Genomic DNA, 21,071 nt, shown 5'->3' with positions numbered 1-21,071 from the left:
GCAGATTTCCCGTGTGTAGTACAGGGGCGGAAAAGGCAAACCCACTGAGCTGCTGCTGGTGGCCTGCCTGGGAGCTACGGATGAGGCAGGCTGCAAGTCCACAGAAGCCTGAATAAGGTGGTAGGACACTACAAGGAAGTTATTTGTAGCAGCAACGTGACTTTGAACCACACTGAAATGACATCTTTTTCATTACAGGAAGCTGAATAATCTGATAAGGTTACAGCTGCCAGTTATCAATCCTCTGCAAGGACCTTAGATAAGGCAAATCTGAATTGCAGAGCTTATGACTGTACCAAAATCTGGGCCACCGCAAGGAATGGGCCCAGCTGTTGCTTAAAAAAACAGGCTTCCCATATAAAAGTCAGCAAGCAATTAAATTCCTCTAGGTTATGAATGTCTACCATGAAGACAAACTCTGAGGATATGCTAATAGCCATGAATGGTTTTGTTTGCAGCAAATGTGTAGGATTACTGTGCCAGCACAGAGACAGAAAGAATAGCCAGAAGGAATAAATCAAATCAGGAAGAGTTTCAGGTCTGGGTGCAAACTAAAAGAGTTTTGCATCACTCTGCCTTGAACTTGAAATACTCAGAGAAAAGGCTCCTGTTTGGAGAGAGACGGCAAAGTGACTTTCATAGGGGAAGAAAACGAGAAGATCCTGAGGTCTCTTGGCAGAGGAGTGGCGGGGAGACAGGAAAGGAGGAACCCACGTCCCGTTTAATATCAGCAATTTCTGGTGGCTTCTGAAAGGAGCCCTAGCCAAGGTGTTGCTGGGGAGGAGTGACACCTACAGAGGAGCTAGCTAAATAATCAAAGGCCCCATCACTCTCATTGCTAAAGACAAGGCCCTGGGGCAACATGCTCTGCTCAGCTGTGCCAGAAGATAGTACTGTGCAAGCATTTCTGTGCCGTTGGCTGTGACATTTTGTGTATGAGTGACGACATATAAATTTAGAAATCAGCCCTGTTTTCCCACCTTTATCTTACTGGTTTTTTTCCTCCCAAAATCCATTTTATAGCTGTAAAATAGCAAGTGTAGTATGAAAAATGAATAAGCTAAGTTAGGTCTGTAGGGAGGCTGCCTCTTTTATTAGACCAACCAGACAGCTGGAGCAAACAGACAATCTCTCAGGCACGTAATCTCTCTTTGGGTCTCATCTGCAGCCTGTTTTTTTCCCCAGCTGTAACTGGCACTATAATAAAAGACATTTCTCCTCCTTAAAAACCTTGCCTCCCTTCTACTCCTAGACCGCAGTGGCTATAGCCGCCCAAATACCGAAAAAAATCAGTCAGAGTTTAGGACCCAGAGACTTGTTTCAGGCTTACGGGATGTGACAGCTGACTGAAAATCATTGAAGTGTGATTTACGGAGCGCCATAATGAGGCAAGATACGGCTTGAAAGGTGCTGTCTTGCCTTGCGGACTCAATTGTCTGCCTTGATTTTTAACTAGATTGTTTTAGTCCCCTACTAAGATGAGACCGATTTGCTTATGAAAACAAAAGATCAGATTTAAAGGAAAAACCACGGTGGTGCCCATGCTTTGCCTAGTGCTCTTTGCGCTGTGTCTGAGCCGCTCAGGTAAGTGTGATTTCTTCTTCTTCCAAGCCAAACTGCAGATGTTCAAGATTTTTTTTCTGCTGGCCAGTTAGCTGCTGCTTGCTGGGACAAGGTAGATGCCGGCTTTCCTTGGTCCTCTTCTTAACATTGTCTAACTAGCAAAAGAAGGTTGTGTCAGCTACTGCCTTTGGATTGCAACCACAGCCAGTTTGGCAACAAGGTTTTAATAACTGCGGTGGGGGGGTGGTCGCTGCGTAGAAGTTAACCAAAAAATCCTAAGCTCCGTTCTCACTGCTAAGGGGAGTTACGGGAGAATCTCCATCACCAGGAGGAAACGTGAAATACCTCAGGCAAGCTGATGAAAGGCTAAGTGTCCTGTCTGTATTTCTCGGCTGTTTTGCACGTTTGTTTAGCAGACTCCCTGCCCCAGCACTCCTGCTCCTGCGCCTGTGGGGAGCTGCTGCTGGCACGGACTGCAGAGAGAAACAGGCACCGGGGGGAGAGGGGAGATTGCAAACAATGCTTGAACCAGCCAGGGAGCTCCCCAACTTCTGCCTTCTCTGTGCACCGTATGGTAAATTCAGGGATGCATCTGTCTTACGGATGCTTCTCCGTTTTTTCAAAGGCAGTGCTACTTTGTTCAGTGTTTTCTCCATGGCTTTATCTAACTTAATCATCAGACGGGGCTTGATCAAAGGAGCTGTTAGGCTATTTTTTCCGCTTGATATGTCTTCCTTCTCATTAAAAACTTCTGCTTTTAAACTGTCCTGCTGCAAGTACCGAGGCTGTCTTTTAAAAGCACCAATCTTGTTCCTTCTGGCTTTCTTCTTTGTGAGACTTCTCAAGTCTTTTTCACTCTTTTCTGTGGCTTCCCAGCAGCTGAGAATCAACACATCCAACCCCCAAACCAGCTTTACCACTTCTCTGCTATACCCTCTTGGAGCATTAGGGCCCTTGGACTTCATGTGAGGTACGGGCTGTGAAACGGCACCATTTTCCTATGAGGGAGTTCATACACAGCCACGGACACTGTGCCCGTGGGGTGTGTGGTTGTGTATGTGTGTGCAGGGAAAAAACCGCAGAGCAATGTATTCCAGCATTAAGATTGGTTTTGATCCTGCGTGTTTTGGGGTTGTGGATTTTTTCTATTCAATGGCTTTCCCAATAAATTTCCTGTGTTTAACAGCCACACACCCCTATGAACCTCCTAAAGGGAAAGTGAAAGGGCTGGGAGCTGGGATCTCTAGAGAGATTCATATGTGTCAGGGGATTGGACCACTGAGATTGTGGGTAGTAAGGGGGGAGACATATGTTCTTTCTCTTCCTTTGGTTGCGGATGCAATGCCTGTCTGGCATGTTTGGGCAGGCAATCCAGCTTCCTAGGACAGACCCCATACTCTCTCCCCCATTTGCTGTGGTGGAGCTAGGGTTAGCCCTGGCGTGAGAATAAACCCTGGAGCAAGCAGAAGGGGCATTTGTGGTTTCCCAGTTGGTACTAGCAGACCTCAAAGGCTTGTGACAAAGCGGCAAGACACAAGGTGGCCGCAGAGGCTGCTATAAACTGTATTGACAGCTGCATGAGCCCATCCCTGGCTGTGGTGCAGAGCAGGTGGGAAGGAGTGTGAAAGCTCCCTCTGGCCAGCTGGCCTCTACCTCCCCAGGGTTTGGTAACCCCACCACAACTGCATGTCCAACAATAGAGAACAAGCACAGCCCGTGCTAGAACATCTGAGAGTAAAGTAATTGTTACCCTGTGAGTGGCAATCATTAGGCTTCAGAGTTTACAGCTTCTCAAAGAGGAATGGGCATTTGCTGTGGCTGGAGGTGGAGGATGACAGTGCTGCTTGGAGTTTGTGCTATCCTGAGAGAATCCAGACTGCATTAGGGAATGATTTTGTCCAATGGGAAGCTCTGGCGTGGGAGCAGGTTTTTGCTTCAGGCAGTCCTTCAGCTGTGCCGCTTCCTGCCAGGTCTCCTCCTGCCCACGGCCTCACATAGACCCCGCCGAGCGACAGGAGGCTACTCGGCTTGTCTTTCCCAGGAGATGGGCAGCAGCTGCTGGGGGAAGAGGACATGGATAAGGATAGTGGTCTGTGGTCACGACCTTTCCTCCGTGCATGTGGCAGAGCATTACCTCCTGCCTCCAACTGTCTCTCTGGAGGGACTGCTGGGCTCGGATGCCCTTTCCTCTCTCCCCGTGGCTGGGGAGACCCTGTTGGGGGCTGCCTTACCTCTGATGTTTGCTGCACAGCATGTGTGAGCCCCTCAGCTGTGCCCTCCTGCCAGGGCTCTCCCCTCGTCCAGTCCTTGCACCGTCCCTCAGCTGCGACCCTCTGCCTACAGCCCCCTCCTGCGCCTAATGGCTGGCAACCCAGGCACAGGTGTCCTGCTCACGCTGGGGCCCCGGGCAGCGCCCTTTGGCTGCTGGCACAGCAATATTGGCTGTGACCCCTGCGGCACAGAGCCGATCAGCACGAGCTCCTTTTTCCTCCATGGTGCTTTTGAAGAGAGGTGAAATCCTTCTCACCCTTGGGTGCTGTGTGCGTGCACAAGGGAAGAGGTGGAGGTCGTGTCAGGACCTCAGCATCATGGAGAATGGGGCTGGCATTTGGGAAAGGATGGAGGGTTTGAACGGCCCTTTCCCTTTCATGGTAGAAGGGGGAAGGGGGAGCATGGTGGCAGGCACCAGAGCGGTCCCAACTCTTGCAGGTTCAGACCATGATGGCTCCGTGCTTGGTTGCATCCATGTTCTCCTGCTGCCAGATGAGCTCCTTTCACTTTTTGCTTTGCCGATGCTGCTGCCCACCCAACCCACCCCCCGACTGGGAGAATTCAGCTTTCTCAACAATTTGCTGCTATCCCCTGGTTAACCCCAGACAGAGGATTCATTTCCAAGTGCTGCTTGAGGTTCCCTCAGATCTGGCTTACAGGCTCTGTAGCTTCCAGTGAGGAAATCCTACCACCCCGATGCTTGTGCAGGGCAGCCTCCGTCTCAGAGAGGCCACAGAAACCGACCAAGTGCAAGTGAAATCCCTGGGCCCCGAAATTCCCACAGTGTATTGCTGCTGTTTCTAGCTGCAAGCCAGCCAGGCAGGGATTGACCCTTAGTGATCAGATTTCCTCTGTGCCCTCAGCCACAGGTATCTGAAAAACCAGAACTCTTTCTCACGGTGGCATTTATCAGGCTGGATATTTACAACTCAAGAGTGAAACAGAGCACCTGATGCTCTGAGCGTGCAGATCTTCTAAAGAATAATAAATAAGAAAGACTGGGCAAGTATGTTGACTGAAGACATAAAGGCCACAGGAAACAGAAACCCAGTACAAAGTCAACACTGCTCTGGTCTGATGATTTTTTTGTGTGTGAGCTGGGCTTGGGCTGTCTTGCCTTCCCCTCCCCTCGCCCTGGCTCTGTGCATCTGAATTCTTACAGATTTTACTGACAAGAGCTGCCCAGGGGCAAATTTGTCTCACATCATCGCTCTGCCTCACTTCTTCAGGTCATGCCATTCTCCACGTCTGCTTTCCGGCATGCTCCCACGCTCTGTTGCTCTCTTCCAGATGTGGCTGCCTTCAGTTCCATCGCTGAAAATGAGGACGCGCTCCTCAAGCACTTATTTCAAGGCTACCAGAAATGGGTCCGCCCTGTGGAAAACTCCAACGACACCATCAAAGTCCTTTTTGGATTAAAGATATCACAACTTGTGGATGTGGTAAGTGTTTGTGTTGGGCTTGGTAAAACATCTCTTCTTTCACAGACAGTTGTGCATCCACCTGGGAGGGCTGGTGGTGCTGTTGGCTTTTGCCTCCTGACACATGAAATGCAAAGTGATGGTTAGGCAACGAGACGCTGAGTGCGATGCAGTGCTGGTGATATGACCTCCTGCCCCATGCAGGAAAGACACATTTGTTTTGCAGCAAACCTGAAGGTCCTTTTTTCCCTGCTGTTCTCAGGGAATAAGGCCTCATCGCACCAGGTGTTAATCAAACAGTCCATGCCAGACATTGCCTACATTTGCAATTTAATGATAAGCTAGCTACAGAACAGGGGTGAGGAAGGGTAGAGCTGGTTGGACATTGTTCACTCTAAGCAAGCTTGTACCCAGGCCAAAGGCAGCTCCTGTCTTGACACAGCTGGCCACTCAGATAAGACACTAGAGGCAAAACAGACAATCCCATGTTTTTGCCCGTGTGGAAATTTTCCCTTCCCTATCCCCTCCATCCCGGCAACGCACAGTGGAATTTGCACAGGGCCCAGAGGTACCCACGCAACAGTGTGCTCCTTGCATCCCCTGGGCCCTCCCCTTGTGTTGTGAAAAGCAGGCTCTAATTTTGTGCTTTATTTACATATTCAGGACAATGTTCCAGCTTGTATCTTCCCAAACTCGCTCCAGGCCGAGCAGTGTGGGGAGATGAGCCATCCTGTGAGTCCACAACCATGTGTGCCTTGACCCCACTTGCTGGCTGAGCCCTGCTGCCTCCCTGCTCTTTGGCATCCAATTCCTTTGGGCTGCTGTGAAGTGCCAGACCTTGGTTTTCCAGCCTCAGGAGCTCCCAGCGAGAGCAGAGGCAGCACCTAGAAAGTCAGTTCACTTTCCCCCCAACAGTGACTGAAGAGCCCAGTGACTGAAGTTTCCCATGGGGAAACAGAGCCATAGGGATCTCCTCTGCCCGGCACAGGGTTGGACTCGGCAGGCGTAGAGTCTGTTTCTGCTGGCTGTTTTGGTATTGCAATCCTCTCTACCTTGTGTCACCCTAGGATGAGAAGAATCAGCTGATGACAACCAACGTGTGGCTGAAGCAGGTAAGTTAGACCAAATCAGACCTCCCCTTTCAGTGTGGGGCTGCTGAGCTGAGCGGCCATCCCAGCCTGCTGCCCACCACGCCATCCATCCCTTTTTGTGACACCGAGTGGCCAGACAAAAGCAGCACCATGTTACCTTGCCTGAAGCTTTTACTTTACTCCTCTCACTTCAGCAAATGCATAAAGGGGCAGAAAGGCAGGCAGGTGGGCCTTTAGGAAACAGGGTACCCTCTTCTCCTGACCTGCATCCCAGCTGTGCACTCAAGCCAGCTGTATTTCAGGGAAGCAACATCTCCTGATACTGCAGTGGCTGTCCCTGGGATGCTGCGTGTGCCCTGAGGGACTATCCTGTCTCAGACTTAGAGGTCACACAAGTCCTGTCCCTCTTGCCTGAACTAAGAGCCTCGGATATATTTCTTCTTCAGCATAAGCAAAGAGAAAGAAAAGGCCAGCATGTTGCCCCCCCCCCCCCCCCAAATTAAAATTGGTGGCAAATTAATCAGATCTCTCTAACACAATTGCTTCTGGAAGTGATGATAATTTATACAAATGGAGGAAAGGTGCAAGTTGAACTCTTAGGTCTCCTTTCTCCTTCACACCTGAAGAACACTGCATTTGGTTTAGATTACATTGCACCAGTTTATTGACCTTGTGACAATTATTTTAAGTCTCTCAGCCATGCGAGTATCTATAAACATGTCAGCTGATCCTAGGCAGAGGACATAAGCCCAAGCCGTACTTGAAATGATGCCATGGGAAGTGGTTCCCGGGGGTCGCTGGGCTGGTGGAGGAGAAATGTGGCTCGGTTTTTGTTCTCAATCTGGTACCTGTAGTGCTGCAGTGCGTGTGAGCTTCTGGGTGGAGCAGGACCCCTAAAGGCCATATGGACATTATATGCAAAGATGGTCTCTCCTTTTAAGAGGGAGAAGATCAGACTTCCCCATGCTGCAGGGAGGACAGGAATTTCCCCTTTTGCTGGGGAAATCTGCCGCTGATCCGAATCCAACTGCTGAGAGTCTGCCCTGAAAGAGCTGCGGTGTCACATTTTCCCTACCTTCAGCTGCAATTGCAGAGCCCCTCATGTGCACAGGGCCAGATCTTGGCTTCCCTACTCTGTTTGCGTAGCCACTTGGGCAGACAGCAGAGCCCTCCTAGAAAGGTAACCCCCGTCTCCCCGTTCCCACCCTCTCTTCTTGCAGGCTGCAGCACCCACCTCCCCCTGCAGGTCCAAGCCCTGCAGGTGTGAAATCAACCCACTCCACCCTCCTCATTCTCTCTGATCCTGCAAGCATCTCCAAAAGATTTTACAGCCTTTTGCAGCCTTTGACAGAATATTCCTGGGTCTGACCGTCTCCGTCTTCTTAGGGAAGACTTGGCTGCTTGCTCCATCCAGGACAGCAAAGTCTCCTACGCCCTGGGGCACCCTTCATCCCTCTGGCTAGATGACACCTTCACCCAGGTTAGAGTGACTGCAGAAGAGAGGGACCTGAAGTATTGACTCACATTAGCAGGCCAAATGCAAGTCCAGGCTGCCCGAGGGCATTAGGCCAGAGATGCTAATGCAGACAGACACCTACCGATCCTCTCTCTATTGCTGCTTGAACCTGTGTGGGGACGTTTCGGGTTAGCCCATCCACGCTGAGCACCCGGTTTGTATTGCAGCATTGACCTCCCCAGAGTCATAGCCTGGAGCCTGTGTCACCACTCTTGCTGTGGGAAATCAGGTTCTGCTGCAGGTTACTCCAAACATGCTGCAGGAGGTAGGGACATGCCACCATGCACTTATTGAGTCTTGGGTGTGGAGGAGGAGGAGGATGAGGGGGAAGCCACTTTATCTTATCCTTCTGCCTCATGCTGTGGCTAAAAGAAGGACCTACCCAGGAGTCTGCACTGACATGCTGATTTCTTTGGACACTGTGCTCAGATTTTAGCCAGGGCAGCTCCCTAGGGTAACTCAGCACCGATTTTCAGAATTGCTGAGCTGGGCTCTTACTAGTTGTCACTGTTTCTAATACCCCTTCTCCATCAGAGGGGCTGAGAACATCAAGGTCCAAATGAAATGCAAAGGGAGCAGAAAATAAGCGAGACACAGTCTCTGATTTTCACACATGCAGGTGCCCCCAGGCTGAGCACTACATACCTGTGGCCTAACCCAGGTGTCCTGCTTTGGGAGTCATGCATTCCTATAGGCTTAGTGTGAACTGGTCCCACCTGCAATCCAGTACTTGGGGGATTATTAGAGTGTGTAAGCACAACAGCTAGGAAAAGGTCCATAAAACTAAGCAGAATTAAAATAGTTTTTTCTTTCGGGTAGGGAAAAGAGAAAAACACTAAAACAAACCAGAACTCTCTAATGACACAGACCCTGTCCTTCTGCTGGAGCTGGGGAAGTCAGGGAAGTCTGGTCCTTACCCTGGGTGTGTGAGGTTGAGGGGGAATCACAGTCATAATTTCTCTGCAAGAGTCTGGCTTTTCTTAGGTGAGCAAAGCTTAAATGCAAGGGTTTTCTTTTTTTTGTTACCTCAGACATCCAGATGCTCAAGACGGTGCGACTTGATGATGTGCATGCAGGCAGACACGCAAAGTGCAAAGGAGCTTTTAGTGGTTGCTGAGAAAGTATCTGGGTTCGGGCAAGCTTTGGAGTCTACTAGCAAGGGTCGAGAATCTGGGTCCAGTGTTTCTTGGGCCGCTTGCTGTGGGTTAAGCACTTGAGTGACAGCCCAGACACAGGAATTTAGCAGAACTGGAGGAAGGGGAGAGCAATGGGAGGGTCTGGAGCAGCTTGGAAGAAAGGGAGAAGAGAGGAAAGGGCCCTTCGCATTTGCTGCTACAGTTTGTGTCAGCATAGCCCATAGGGAGATGCCCATTTTAAACTGCTCATCTTCAAAGTCTGCACACAATCTATTTTCTGCTCTAGTAAGAAGACACACAACCATTTGCCTTGCAGACATGAAAGAACACTTTAGCTGGGAGAGAAATCAATGCAGGATAGGGGGGAGGGAGGAGTATTGCAGATGCAGGAAATAACCCAGGCCAAGGGGCTGCTCCAATTCAACTCCAGAGGGATGATGTGAGCCACACTCCAGGGTTTGTTTCTGTTGTGTTAGTGCAGGCTATGAACTGACTGTGTTGGCTGCTGCTGTCAGCCCTGACTACCCCTTGCATAACAGGTATGTTTCCAGCCTAAGCGCCCTTGCACCTATTGCAGGAGGTGTCCAGGACGCATGTGAGTCTGTGCCCACCTAACAGCCCAGGCTGCTGGAAACATCTGGTAGATACCCATCCACAGAGAAAAGTTCACATTAAAAGTGGTGTGCTCTGTCCCTGCTGCTGAGGCTATAAGACCGCTCTTCTCTTTCCACAGCTGAACAGTTCCCATCTCTCCTTCAGCAGCAGGAGGAGCCAGGTGTGGAGGGCTGTGCCTGGTAGCTGACACCAGCCATTCGGGCAGCTCAGAGAGTGGGTCCATATCTCTTCTGGTGCAGTTAGTGGGGCCATGAATCCTGCCATGGTACCACCCTGGGCAACTGTCTTGTTTGCTTGTGCCTTGGGCCAGATTTTAGGAGGGGTCTACCAGCCACCTGCCCATGATCTTGGGCCCCATCCCCTCCTTGCACCTGGAGGAGGAAGACACTTGTTCTCACTGTCTATATTTAGGTCTCTACTGAGGCTCTGGGTTGCTGTCACGCTGTAAAGGACTGCAATAACAAGTGTCTGTAGGTATAGCTGTGAAAAGCATGTGGAATCGAAGAAGTAAGAGGAGAACAATATGGTGGGAGAAGCAGCAGAGAATATTCCTTTTTTGGTTCGTCCTTAAGTCATGGAAGAAATGCCCAGAGAAGGCTGAGGCCCCCACATGTCTAGGGAGCTCTTAGTGCTGGAGCTTAATGGAAAGTGGTTCATCTTCCGCTTCTTGGTATTGACCACAGTCTACAGCTCTTTCTTCCTCTTGCTGCTATTCCTGTAGGCAAGTGAAACCCCCCATCAATAATGAATGGGCATCAGAGAGTTGCTTTTCCACTGCATCTCTGAGGAAATCTCCAGGCTGCTAGAGCCACTTTGGTAGGATCTCCCCATCTGAAAAACAAAAAGAGGGGAGAAAAATTATTCTGGAGTTCAGCAAGATGAAAACAGACTTTTGCTTTTTTAGTGTTATCTCTTCAGGATTGTAACCAAATGCTTTACAATAGCTTCGTATTATTTCTCCTGCAATAGTATGCGGGTCTTTCTGGTGGAAGAATGACGACTTTGTTGCAAAGGCAGTGTACAGATATTAGGTGTTGTATTCCATTCACTGAAAAAAGCCAGGTCTCTGCTGCAAAGTAATTAAAGGCCACCTCTTTGTCACTTGGGTGCCATGCCAGCTGGCTCTTCTGTGGGGTCAGTGCCAGCCAAAACCACTGTGGACTGGTTCTCAGAGGGAAGAAGAGGTGCCATACCCAAAGGAAGTGGTACCTTCCTTCTGGGCTACCTTTAGGTGGACTGGGCAGGGTGGTGAGTGAAGTGAGAGTCAAGTGCTCTCCAGGAGTGCCTGCCTTGAGGTTGCCTGCAAAGGGATGGGTTGCTGGGGCCCACCTGTGGCTGGAGGGACAGTGCTTGTGGGGATTAACATCTCCCAGCCGTGCCTGCCTGGCATCCTCTCTGCAGCTGAGCAGTCTTACACCAAGACGGCTCATTGTGCTGTGCAATGCAGTCCCTCCGAGGGAGGTGGTGGGAGGAGGAATGAGACTGTTGTGTATGAGTGGGCAGAGGACTCTGCTGGCTTGTTACAGGAATGGATCGACCACAAGCTCTCCTGGAATCCAGAGGAATACGGTGGGATCACCGCTATCCGTGTCCCCTCTGAGTCCTTGTGGCTTCCCGACATTGTCTTGTTTGAAAAGTGAGTAGCGTGGCTCCTTGCTCCGGGCATAGGCCAGAGCTTGGGCAAGGTATGTCCTTGCCCAAGCACATGTGAAGCTTGCGTGTGCTGTCAGAAGGCTGCTTCTTTAGGCAGTATGAATGTTGGCTTCCCTTGTGCTCCAGATGATGGTAGAAAGCAGAGCTGTGAGGGGGTAGGACTGGGGCAAACATAGTCCTGAACTTGGTACTGTTTCTTCTTGTCCAACTCCCAGTGCTGATGGACGTTTTGAAGGATCCCTGATGACCAAAGTCATAGTGAAGTACAATGGACTGGTGACCTGGACGCCACCGGCCAGTTATAAGAGCTCCTGCACAATGGACGTGACCTTCTTCCCCTTCGACAGGCAGAACTGCTCCATGAAGTTTGGGTCGTGGACATATGACGGCAGTATGGTGGACTTGATTTTAGTGGATGAAAATGTAGACAGGAAAGACTTCTTTGATAATGGGGAGTGGGAGATCTTAAACGCCAAAGGTATGAAAGGCAACAGGAAGGACGGGCTGTACTCTTACCCATTTGTCACTTACTCCTTTGTGTTGAGACGCCTTCCACTGTTTTACACTCTTTTCTTAATAATCCCTTGCCTGGAATTGTCTTTTCTAACTGTCCTGGTGTTTTACCTGCCTTCAGATGAAGGAGAAAAGCTTTCGTTGTCTACATCAGTTCTAGTCTCCCTCACTGTTTTCCTTTTAGTGATTGAGGAAATAATCCCTTCTTCTTCCAAAGTCATCCCTCTGATCGGTGAGTATCTGCTGTTCATCATGATTTTTGTGACCCTCTCTATCATTGTGACTGTGTTTGTTATCAACGTCCACCACCGCTCCTCGGCAACTTACCATCCCATGGCTCCCTGGGTTAAAAGACTCTTCCTCCAGAAATTGCCTCGGCTGCTCTGCATGAAGGGCCATGTAGATCGTTACTCTTTCTCAGAGACTGAAGAAAAGGAAACCACCTTGAAATCAAAGTTTCCGGGGAAGCAGAAACACAAGCAAGCAAAAGACGGAGAGAAAATTGTTATTGCTTTTCTGGAAAAGGCAGCCGACTCCATTCGATACATTTCCAGGCATGTTAAAAAGGAGCATTTCATCAGACAGGTAGGTGAAGGGAGGTCCAGGAGGGATCAGTTTCCTTGACAGCAATGGCTACCAAGCTCTTATCTTTTCTGCGTGCGTCTTCCTCCTGCTCTCATCTGAGACATGTCCTGGGAGCTTCCCCTGCTTGATAAAATAATATGTTTTTTGGGAAAAGGCATTGCTTCAAGGAGAACTGTATTGTGCTGTGAGAGTCCCTGTTCTTCACAGAAGCAAGAGGCCACAGCAGCCTCTCCTGGAGGAATTCCTGTTTTGGAATTACTTGAATAACCTTGTCCTGCTTAAGTTGGACATAGACATGAATCTGGAAAACCTCTGAACTGTCACATGCTCTGAAAGCGTATCTTTCACAACACTTACAGGCAGGCTCTATGACAGTTGCTAGGTCTCAGTCCTGGCCTCCCAGCAACTACACACAGTGTAGCTGCCCTGTTTTGAGTGGAGGTTTTCTACATTTTCACTAACATCAGTTCACATTAGTCGCTAACTACCATCTTCCTCCTCCTCCCAACAATCCACCTGGCTACTAAAATGGCAAATTACTGTGTGCATAAACAATGCATCTCATGCGAGGGTAGGACAGCAGAGCAATGCACCTAGCAGCGTATGGAAAGAGAAAAACTTCTGTAAGCACCCTCCTAGCAAAAGCCAGGGCTTTGTTCAAACTGTGCTTAGAGGACTTCAGCGGAAAGATGAACAGTAATTCAAACATGCCGTATGTGAGCATATAGTGTCCATGACTGAAGCCTTCTGTTTGAAGCTGAAATAATTTTTAATAAAGAAAGTCCCTTGAATTGCTTTTATAAATAGCTCTTTTGTGTGTGCGGGGTTGTGCTAGTACTCACAATGCAAAATCCCCCTCCTGAATGCACACAAAGTGACCCAACAGAGCACTCAAGCAAACCCAAGCCAATGGGACCACTTGTACTGGAAGCAATGTCTCTGTCGAAGTGCTGTGCTAGAGCCTGGCACCTCAAGGGAAATGCAGTTCTGTGAAAAGACACCCAGTTCATTATAAAGCCATCTTCAAGCATGAGACTGTAAACTTAGCTAAAAGCTTTCGCACAGGTTGAAAGAAGCCTGATTACCATGTGCATAGACCTAGGGAATTGTTTTGGTGTTTTGAGTGACTCGCAGCTATGGGTGCTGAAAAAGTGATCCATGCCTGTTTTAGGATACAGCACACCACAACTTTTAAAAACAGATTTTTGGAGCTGAAATACATGTAGCAATATCAACAAAGTACTGGGCTCATTACTGTTTCTGTTTGTTCTCCCTCTCTCCTTCCCAGGTTGTCCAAGACTGGAAATTTGTAGCTCAAGTCCTGGATCGGATCTTCCTGTGGTTATTTCTGGTGGTGTCAGTGATGGGTTCAGTTCTCATCTTCACCCCTGCGTTACAGATGTGGCTGAACAGCACTTTGTAGAAAATGCTCCCACAGTAGCATACAACAAGTAAATGCCAAGGCAGGTGGTGCCTTCGAGCTTGGTCTCTATTGTACAGGATGGGAAGCAACAGCAAGAACGAGGGAAAGTGATGGCAACGGCGGGCATTGACTAGTGCTTTCTATCTTCATACAACTCTACCAGTTACAGATTTGGCTGAGATCAGAGAAAGGCTTGGTGCGCAGCTGAGTCCTGAAGTGAATTGGGGTTGCACAGTTGGGTTATAAGTATTTACTAGTAGCTTGGACATATATTACAATAAAAGTCAAGATTATTAGTTAAAATTGGAAATAGTACTTCTGGCACAATGATTATACTTAAAAGGCAGATCTGTCAGTTCAAATGCTACTTTATAAAAGAAGTTATAGTAGGAACGCAAATCAGTACTCAGCTTATCTACATTTCCAAGTGAAAACCACATAGTGTCTACAGATCGCTTTGTGCATGTGTCAGAACTGGCAATCGCACAGCATGTGCACCAGAAAAAGTACAAATGCCTTTTAGGTGGGATGATAGAAACCTCAACTCTGTGGCCTCACCTTGCTACAGGATCAGCTCAACAGTGGCAGAACTTACCACTCTGCCCACATGCTACCAGCCTTTATGGCATGCACACTCTTGGCCATAAGGAAGCTATGAGGTGTTACCCATTTTTCAGTATTATTTGCAATTTTTAACCTGCTGCTCTGTAATGTACCAAAAGGCTGAACAAGTAAGGATTTTCCCCATGCTCCCCATTTAGAAACTATGATTCCTGCACCTGCTTGTTCACAAGACAAGTGGAAGATCACCTGAAGCATATCGCACGGAGAAAGGTGGCTATGCTACTCCATAAGGCAACAGTGATATTCCTAAACAGTTCAGCTGGAGGGAAGCTGAGTACTGTTTTCGGCAAATGAAACTTGTAGTTGGTGCAGAAGTGGAGTTTCTCCTGAGAACTGTGGGGTGGGCTGGCTACCGGGAAGATACATCTTTGGGTGTTGGCTTGTTCATGTTTCCCATGGCAATTCATTCAATTTCATTCCTTTGATTCATTTAAATGGGATCCTTTTGCATGATTAGAAATAGCTCTTGAAAGTGTAAATGAGACTGACAGAAAAGACACAGGTGAAGCTCTCACCTCCTTTGCTGGGGCAGTGTTTTGCCAACATGGAGTGCTTTAAAAAATCCCATTCAGAACTTGTAGATGTTTTCAAGGCTAGCAAGGGATTTGGAGATCCCATTTTCGACAATCTAAATGTGAATCTGGTGTTAAAGCTTTAGCTAGCCTTGAAACTTTCTCCCTAGGGATGGAGGTTAGAAGGTGTTAAAAATACACGGAGGTATTTTTGTGCTTGGATTATGCGTGCACACCAGACCTCTGTGATTTAATATCATCCTACCTTGTGTCACTGCAGAAAGTTCTGTTCACTTGTGCAATCATTATTAATAAAGATGTATTTAATAAATTATTCCCGGGGTGAGAGTGCTTATATGCTGGGTTTTGTTGTTGTTTTGTTGTAGCCCATTTTAAAAGCCTCGTCTCAAATCTATTCAAACAGAGGGGTTGTCTCGTTCTTTGAAAGTCCTCACAAATTTTTAGCTTTGTGTGTGAGTTGAGGAGGGAGCATTCTGATCTGATTATTATATTGCAGGAACCTAGAACAGACCCATTTAGTTTAGCATATACAGATAGATGTCTTAACATAAGACACTGGTATAAAACTCTTACACATTGACTTTACTATCAGCCACTCCTCTTTTCTTGCATTGTTTAAGTCAGTTTGTTCCCCTGGCCAGTACTGTGAAATATCCATAGGAAAACAGCCAGGAAGCTCTTCTTTCAGCATTTACAGACTCTTGAGATCAGTGATAGGTTTTTCCCCCTGAGCACCGCTGCCAGGCAGCTGCCTGTTAGCCATGACAGATAACAAAATCCTCTCCTGGGCAAGTGCTTCAGGTGTTTAGCTGGCAGATGGTCCTGTCCTCGCTTTGCCCCACCGCAGGCAACACATGGCTGTGTCTCATGTGGCTGTGTCTGATGCCAAGCTGCTTTTTCTGGCTTATGCTGGTAAAGGTCAGCAGGGCTCAGGTCCTTGGAGTGGGAGATGTATGAACACTGCACAGGTATGGCTTTTGGCCTCTGGTCTTCCTAACATTGCCTCTGGGACTGCCTCATCTGTAGTCTCACTACGTTGTTTCCTTGCGTTGACTGTTTCTGAGCTTCCCTGAATCTCTTTGCCGCTGGCCCACAAATGCATTCAGCATGTTCCACAATCTGGCCTGCCACTAAAAAACACACATAGGGAGGACATTTGGGCAGACAGCCCTCCGATCGGCTCCTTCCCTCTGCTCCATGTGCTCTGCCTGTGGATGACAACACTGCAAATTGCAAATCTTAAAAAAAAACAGCCTTACTACTGGTCAACACGTGCTGCCTTGATTTCTGGGCACTGGTTTGCCAGGGCTTTGGCACTGCTTGGCAGGACGTGTATCATCCATTCACCAAGAGGCAAATATGACAAACTCCTCTGGGCCTTTTAGTGGGGGGGAAGTGGAAGAATGGTCTCCCTTGGGAAGAGAATGTAATGAGCTGGTCGAGCTGTCAAATTGCTTCTGTGCTTTTAAAATTAATTCACAGATGCCAACACTCTCAAGGGAAGGAGATTTCTTGCTGCCAGTGCTACACTTATCACTGGGACATAGAATAAGGGGTGTTGCTGATGTGGCTTTGGAGCTGATGGGGCGAGAATAGACACATCACTCCGTGTGCCCTGCAATGAACGTGGGTACCTTTCTTCTGGCTGTGTGTGGCGTGCGACCCAACTCAGCGCCTCGGATGGCACCAGCTCTGGTTGAAACTTTTCTTGGTATTTCAGTTAGAAGGTCCCCCAACAGGAGTTGGGGCAAGCAAAAATGTCTCTTTTGTGTGGGTTCTTCCATGTCTGCTCAGAGTTGGGCCCCTACTGCAGCTTTCTCCAAGATGAGATGCTTATCGCATCCTCCACGCCCCACTCTCTCTAATTAGCCAACTACTTTCACAAAGCTGACAGGAGTACACAAGGCTCCCAGTCTTGACTGTGCCAAACACAGCTGAAAATGGCAAAAGAAGGATCCAAAAGTTACTGGGTGGGGGGAAGGAAGGGGAAATAGTACACTCAGAAAGAGACAGAACATGACTTTGTAAATCTTACTTTCTTAGGATACCAGGCTGATGAGCTAAACCGTGCAAACCCTGTGTTGGCTGGGTAGGCAAGACAGAGAGATGTGTAGTACTGTAAATGACAAAGACAGGGAGCTGGTGCTGGGGCACGGAGGCCTCCTAACTGGAGATGAGGAGCTGTAAAATTGTGAATGCTTTGACAAAAAGCCAGGGATTTTGCTAAAGTCAGCTTACTGGCTGTGGGGTAGTAGCTGTCATGCCTAAGACACCAATGCAGTACACCTTCAGCCACAATATTTTCACTGTTTGTATGGTCATAGACAGCAACAGTCTACACTGGCAGTCAGATGTCTCTCCTGTAGAAATGAAGCTTTCGGGCTCAGAATGCAGCTCTCCTCTTCAAATTCCCTTTCTTTCCCCTCCCCTCCTCTCTGATTAAAGAGCCAGTATAGCAAATGTCATTTAGTAGCATCTCTAAACACTCTGTACAGCAGGGAGATTTTTAAAAAATACAAATTCTTCAAGAAAGTAGATCCCAGGAGTGATATTTAATTGACAGGCTGACAAAACAAACCATGCTTGTTCGTACATCTGTCAGTTGTTACATAATCATGCAAAGTTCAGGGGGATTACAGAAAATCCGATTTTCTTCTGGAAAATCATGACTTTACATATTTCAACTACTGGATTAAGACAGTCATATTCTTGTCATTCCACCTTTATCTCCGACATATACATTTATTCAGTCCTATTCCCTTCATTTTGGAGCATCAAAAAAGAGTAAAAGGCCAGTCAGGGACTTCAGAAACAGGGAGTCATACTTTCCAAGGATTGGTCATGTTCAAAGCAGAGACTGATACATGACAGACACTGAAAACACTGCACTGACACTGTACAGTTAAATTTAGAGCCTCCCATAAAAGAGAAGGGCTTTATACTCTTGAAGCCATTGGCTTCAATTGGAATGGTGCCTTTTAGAGATTAATCCTTCAGCACAAAACCAACAGGAATCTAAACAGACAAGGGACCTGAGGGTGAACTGTCCACATAGTATAGAAACCAGATCTGGTGCACATCTATAAAATGTTTCAGGATTGGGAACCTGGTTACATAGCAGCAGCCTCAGCCCCAGAGGAAGTGTCCCTACAGTTACAGGTCTGCACACACAGCACTGACCCACGATGAGCCAGCAAACGGAAAATTGCTGCAGAGCTGTGCGGACCAAGATGCCCAGCTTTGCATAGGATTCACATAGCCAGCCTTCTCCTGCTGGGATGTGCGTAATCCAAGCTGGTCTCGGGTTTTAAAAACACAGGAAAACTCAGATCCATCCAATGCTGTCAAGCCAATTCTGTCTGTGATGAGTAGCTACCCAGGGACAAACCCTTCCCTGTTGGGCTTATGTCTGAGCCTGAGCAAGCAAGAGTTTTCAGTGCAGAACCTGTGGACTGGGACCACTGTTAACCTGACGAGAGAAATATGGCCTGGAAATCCTGCTGGAGCTCACCAAGGTCTTGGTATTCACTATCAGGAAGTAAAGGGGACTTTGGTCACATGCAAAGTTAAGTGGCAGATGAACTGTTTTTAAAGGTCTTAGAAACACGTAGATTTCAAATGTGGATGTCTTACATGGTAATCACAGATAGTTCAGATCTTTTCTGGTTTTCCATAGTGCATCCAGGTTATTCCTCTTTAGTGACTCTAAGATGCTTCAAATGATGTCAGCAAGGCTACATGCACTGCAAAATATCAAGTCGGTTTGTCTTCAAGTGTGATTAAGTGCTTAAGGCTTGTCTGACTTCAACTGTAAATGTAAACATGTGCTTTGTTGATCTGGGACCCTCATTTGTGTACATACATTGCAGAAGATGGGGACTCCTTATTTTAGATTGTATTGAAAATCTTACAGGGTCAAGGAATTGGTTTGATTGTACTTTTATTTTGATTATTGGCTGCCCCGACACAGGAACACAATAAAGAGCATTGGTCCAGTCAGTAGGACTCTGGTACCTCATCTAAGTGCCATACCAAAGACTACTGTTGTACAAGGAGAGAAATAGAGAGGAAATGTAAATTAATTCAAAGCAGAGGAAGAGTTACGATCAGGAGAGAAAAACGAAGCCAGGTAGAGTCCTCTTTGGGCAACGCACTCAGAAGTGCCTGAACTGTCCTAATAGCCCCCTGTACTGAAACCAAGGGAAAAGCTCAATAACTTCAATCTGCTCCTGTGATCCTCAGTGAGATTGTTATTGCTGATCTCACCGACGGAAAGACAAGCAGCCACTCTGAAAATCCCAGGCGTTCCACCATAGAAAGACCACATGCTCATCTCCCATTTTCAGTCCTCTTCTCATTCTGTTTGGGTTGTTTGCTTTCTCAGAGCACCCTTCCCCCTCTTTCTCCTCTCCTCTGTGGTTGGGTGCTGAGGAGGCGATGAGTAGAGCGGTTATGTAAGAGGAAAGAAATACAGGGGACGGTTCTGAACCGAAAATGAGAGAAGAACAGAAGTGGATAAAAAGCAGTGGATCAAGTTATGTATCTGCTATTAGCGGCTGGATAAAGAGCCCTGCAGTCCCAAACACACAAAGGATTATAAATACCCAGAGGAATACTCTGTCTATCACCATAGCTACGTATTTCCAATCATCTTCCACCTGCAAGACAAAAAAAAAACGAAAAGGATAAACTACATGTAATGTAACATGCAATTGTGAGTTGACATTATGCAGCGGAAATGTCCCTTGTGCTTTTGAATGTGAGGAAGAACATACATGCAGTCAAGAATGTTGCTTGTCATGCTTACAGTTGCTGCAGTTTTCAAGTGTCTTTAGAGGGAGCTGATTTTCTATAGTATTTATGACTTTTGGCTGAGAATATTCAACACTGTCCTAGTCTGCTGAATTTTTCTAAACATTCGAGTCTGTTGGCAAGCTATGGCTGTGACGCTGACATTAACAAATAGGACCTCATCATGTGGTGGGTGCAGAGTGGGGTGGTTTAACAGCAGGCAGAATCACCATAGCTGCACATCACTAGACCCTGTCAAAGGATTTATCCTGACAGCCCACACAAGAGACAGTTTGCTATTCTGGCCTGATTTGCCACACTGTCACTCCAATCAAGCCCCAGTGATTTCAGCAAACTGGACATCTGGACGCATGGACTATAGCAAAGCAAGGGCCCTGACTGAGCAAACCACAGTGTCATGTGCTAAGCAGGCCAGAGTGGATTTTTTATGTCTGAGAGATATACCTTAGAACCACATCCAATGAAGTTGCTGCCCTTTGAACTGTACCTACATACAAGGACCACCGCATCAGAAGAACATTCACTCATATAAAACTAGTGACTGGTTAAGAGCTCTCTGCTGAGGCTTGTTTTCCAAATTTCTTGATGTTTTCCTCCAAGAGGTTGCTGCTGTACTTCTTGTGAAAGAAAATGCAGCAAGAGCTCCAGCTGCTGTAAATGTTGCCACAATTTTTAAAGGGCTCTTATTTATACAGGACTAGTGCATGATATCACCTATATGGCTTTGTACGTCTGGCTGAAGCAGAAGCAGACTGCAGAATCATTTCCTCAGTGCTTGCCTGAGAACAAACCCCTTTTTTTCTCCAGAGGATTTTTTCAAATGAAAAATCCTGCTCCTCATCCCTAGTATGTTTTGAAAGGTAAGATACAGAGCTGTTGATGCACACACCAGACTAAGAATACAATTTCGTGTGGCAGGAGAGATTTGCAAAATGCGAATCAGCAAAACTGGCAACGGAAGACTTATCATGAGCTGTATAATCAAGGCGGCATGTCGTTCGGACTGCTTCACGCAACGCCTCTTCTTTTTTGGAGTGCATTGGAGAAATCAGCTGAATATGGTACATGGATATGTTTTGTGCAGCTGGTGTGGCAGTGAGAGGGCTAAAATGTTGGGGTCAAGCAAAACATTAAGGACATAAGTATTAAGCAAGGCTCAGCTCAGTCCCTGTCCTCCTCTGTGCTGATAGATTCCTGTCTTTTGCTTTGGGCTGGCATGTATTACCCGCTTATCCTATGAATTCAGTCACCAGGCTTTAACTGTAGCCCTTTATTCAGAAAATTATGGACTTTGTTTTCAGATGAAACTTCTGCA

The 21,071-nt window shown here is 47.5% G+C and overlaps 2 protein-coding genes across 5 annotated transcripts in view; one reads left to right on the top strand and one right to left on the bottom strand.

The window, feature by feature from the left end:
- Positions 1-1,541: 1,541 nt before the first annotated feature.
- Positions 1,542-13,930, top strand: CHRNB3 (cholinergic receptor nicotinic beta 3 subunit). Its single transcript, XM_075138086.1, has 6 exons — positions 1,542-1,584; positions 5,125-5,276; positions 6,323-6,367; positions 11,140-11,249; positions 11,482-12,364; positions 13,653-13,930. Exons 1-6 carry the CDS (start codon positions 1,542-1,544, stop codon positions 13,785-13,787), a joined length of 1,368 nt encoding a protein of 455 aa, XP_074994187.1. The 3' UTR covers positions 13,788-13,930.
- A 3,553-nt stretch (positions 13,931-17,483) lies between these two features.
- The window catches only part of CHRNA6 (cholinergic receptor nicotinic alpha 6 subunit), a 32,466-nt gene continuing 28,878 nt past the window's right edge, over positions 17,484-21,071 (bottom strand). For all 4 annotated transcript variants that reach the window (XM_075138083.1, XM_075138084.1, XM_075138085.1 and 1 more), the window contains one exon: positions 17,484-19,602. In XM_075138083.1, coding sequence (XP_074994184.1) covers positions 19,480-19,602 — 123 coding nt within the window. In that variant the 3' untranslated portion in view covers positions 17,484-19,479. The remainder of the gene's footprint in view (positions 19,603-21,071) is intronic.

This window comes from Calonectris borealis, chromosome Z (assembly GCF_964195595.1).
Source record: "Calonectris borealis chromosome Z, bCalBor7.hap1.2, whole genome shotgun sequence".
Lineage (NCBI taxonomy): Eukaryota > Metazoa > Chordata > Aves > Procellariiformes > Procellariidae > Calonectris > Calonectris borealis.
Note: the sequence above shows the minus strand (reverse complement) of the source record. Positions and strands in the feature narration are given on the sequence as shown.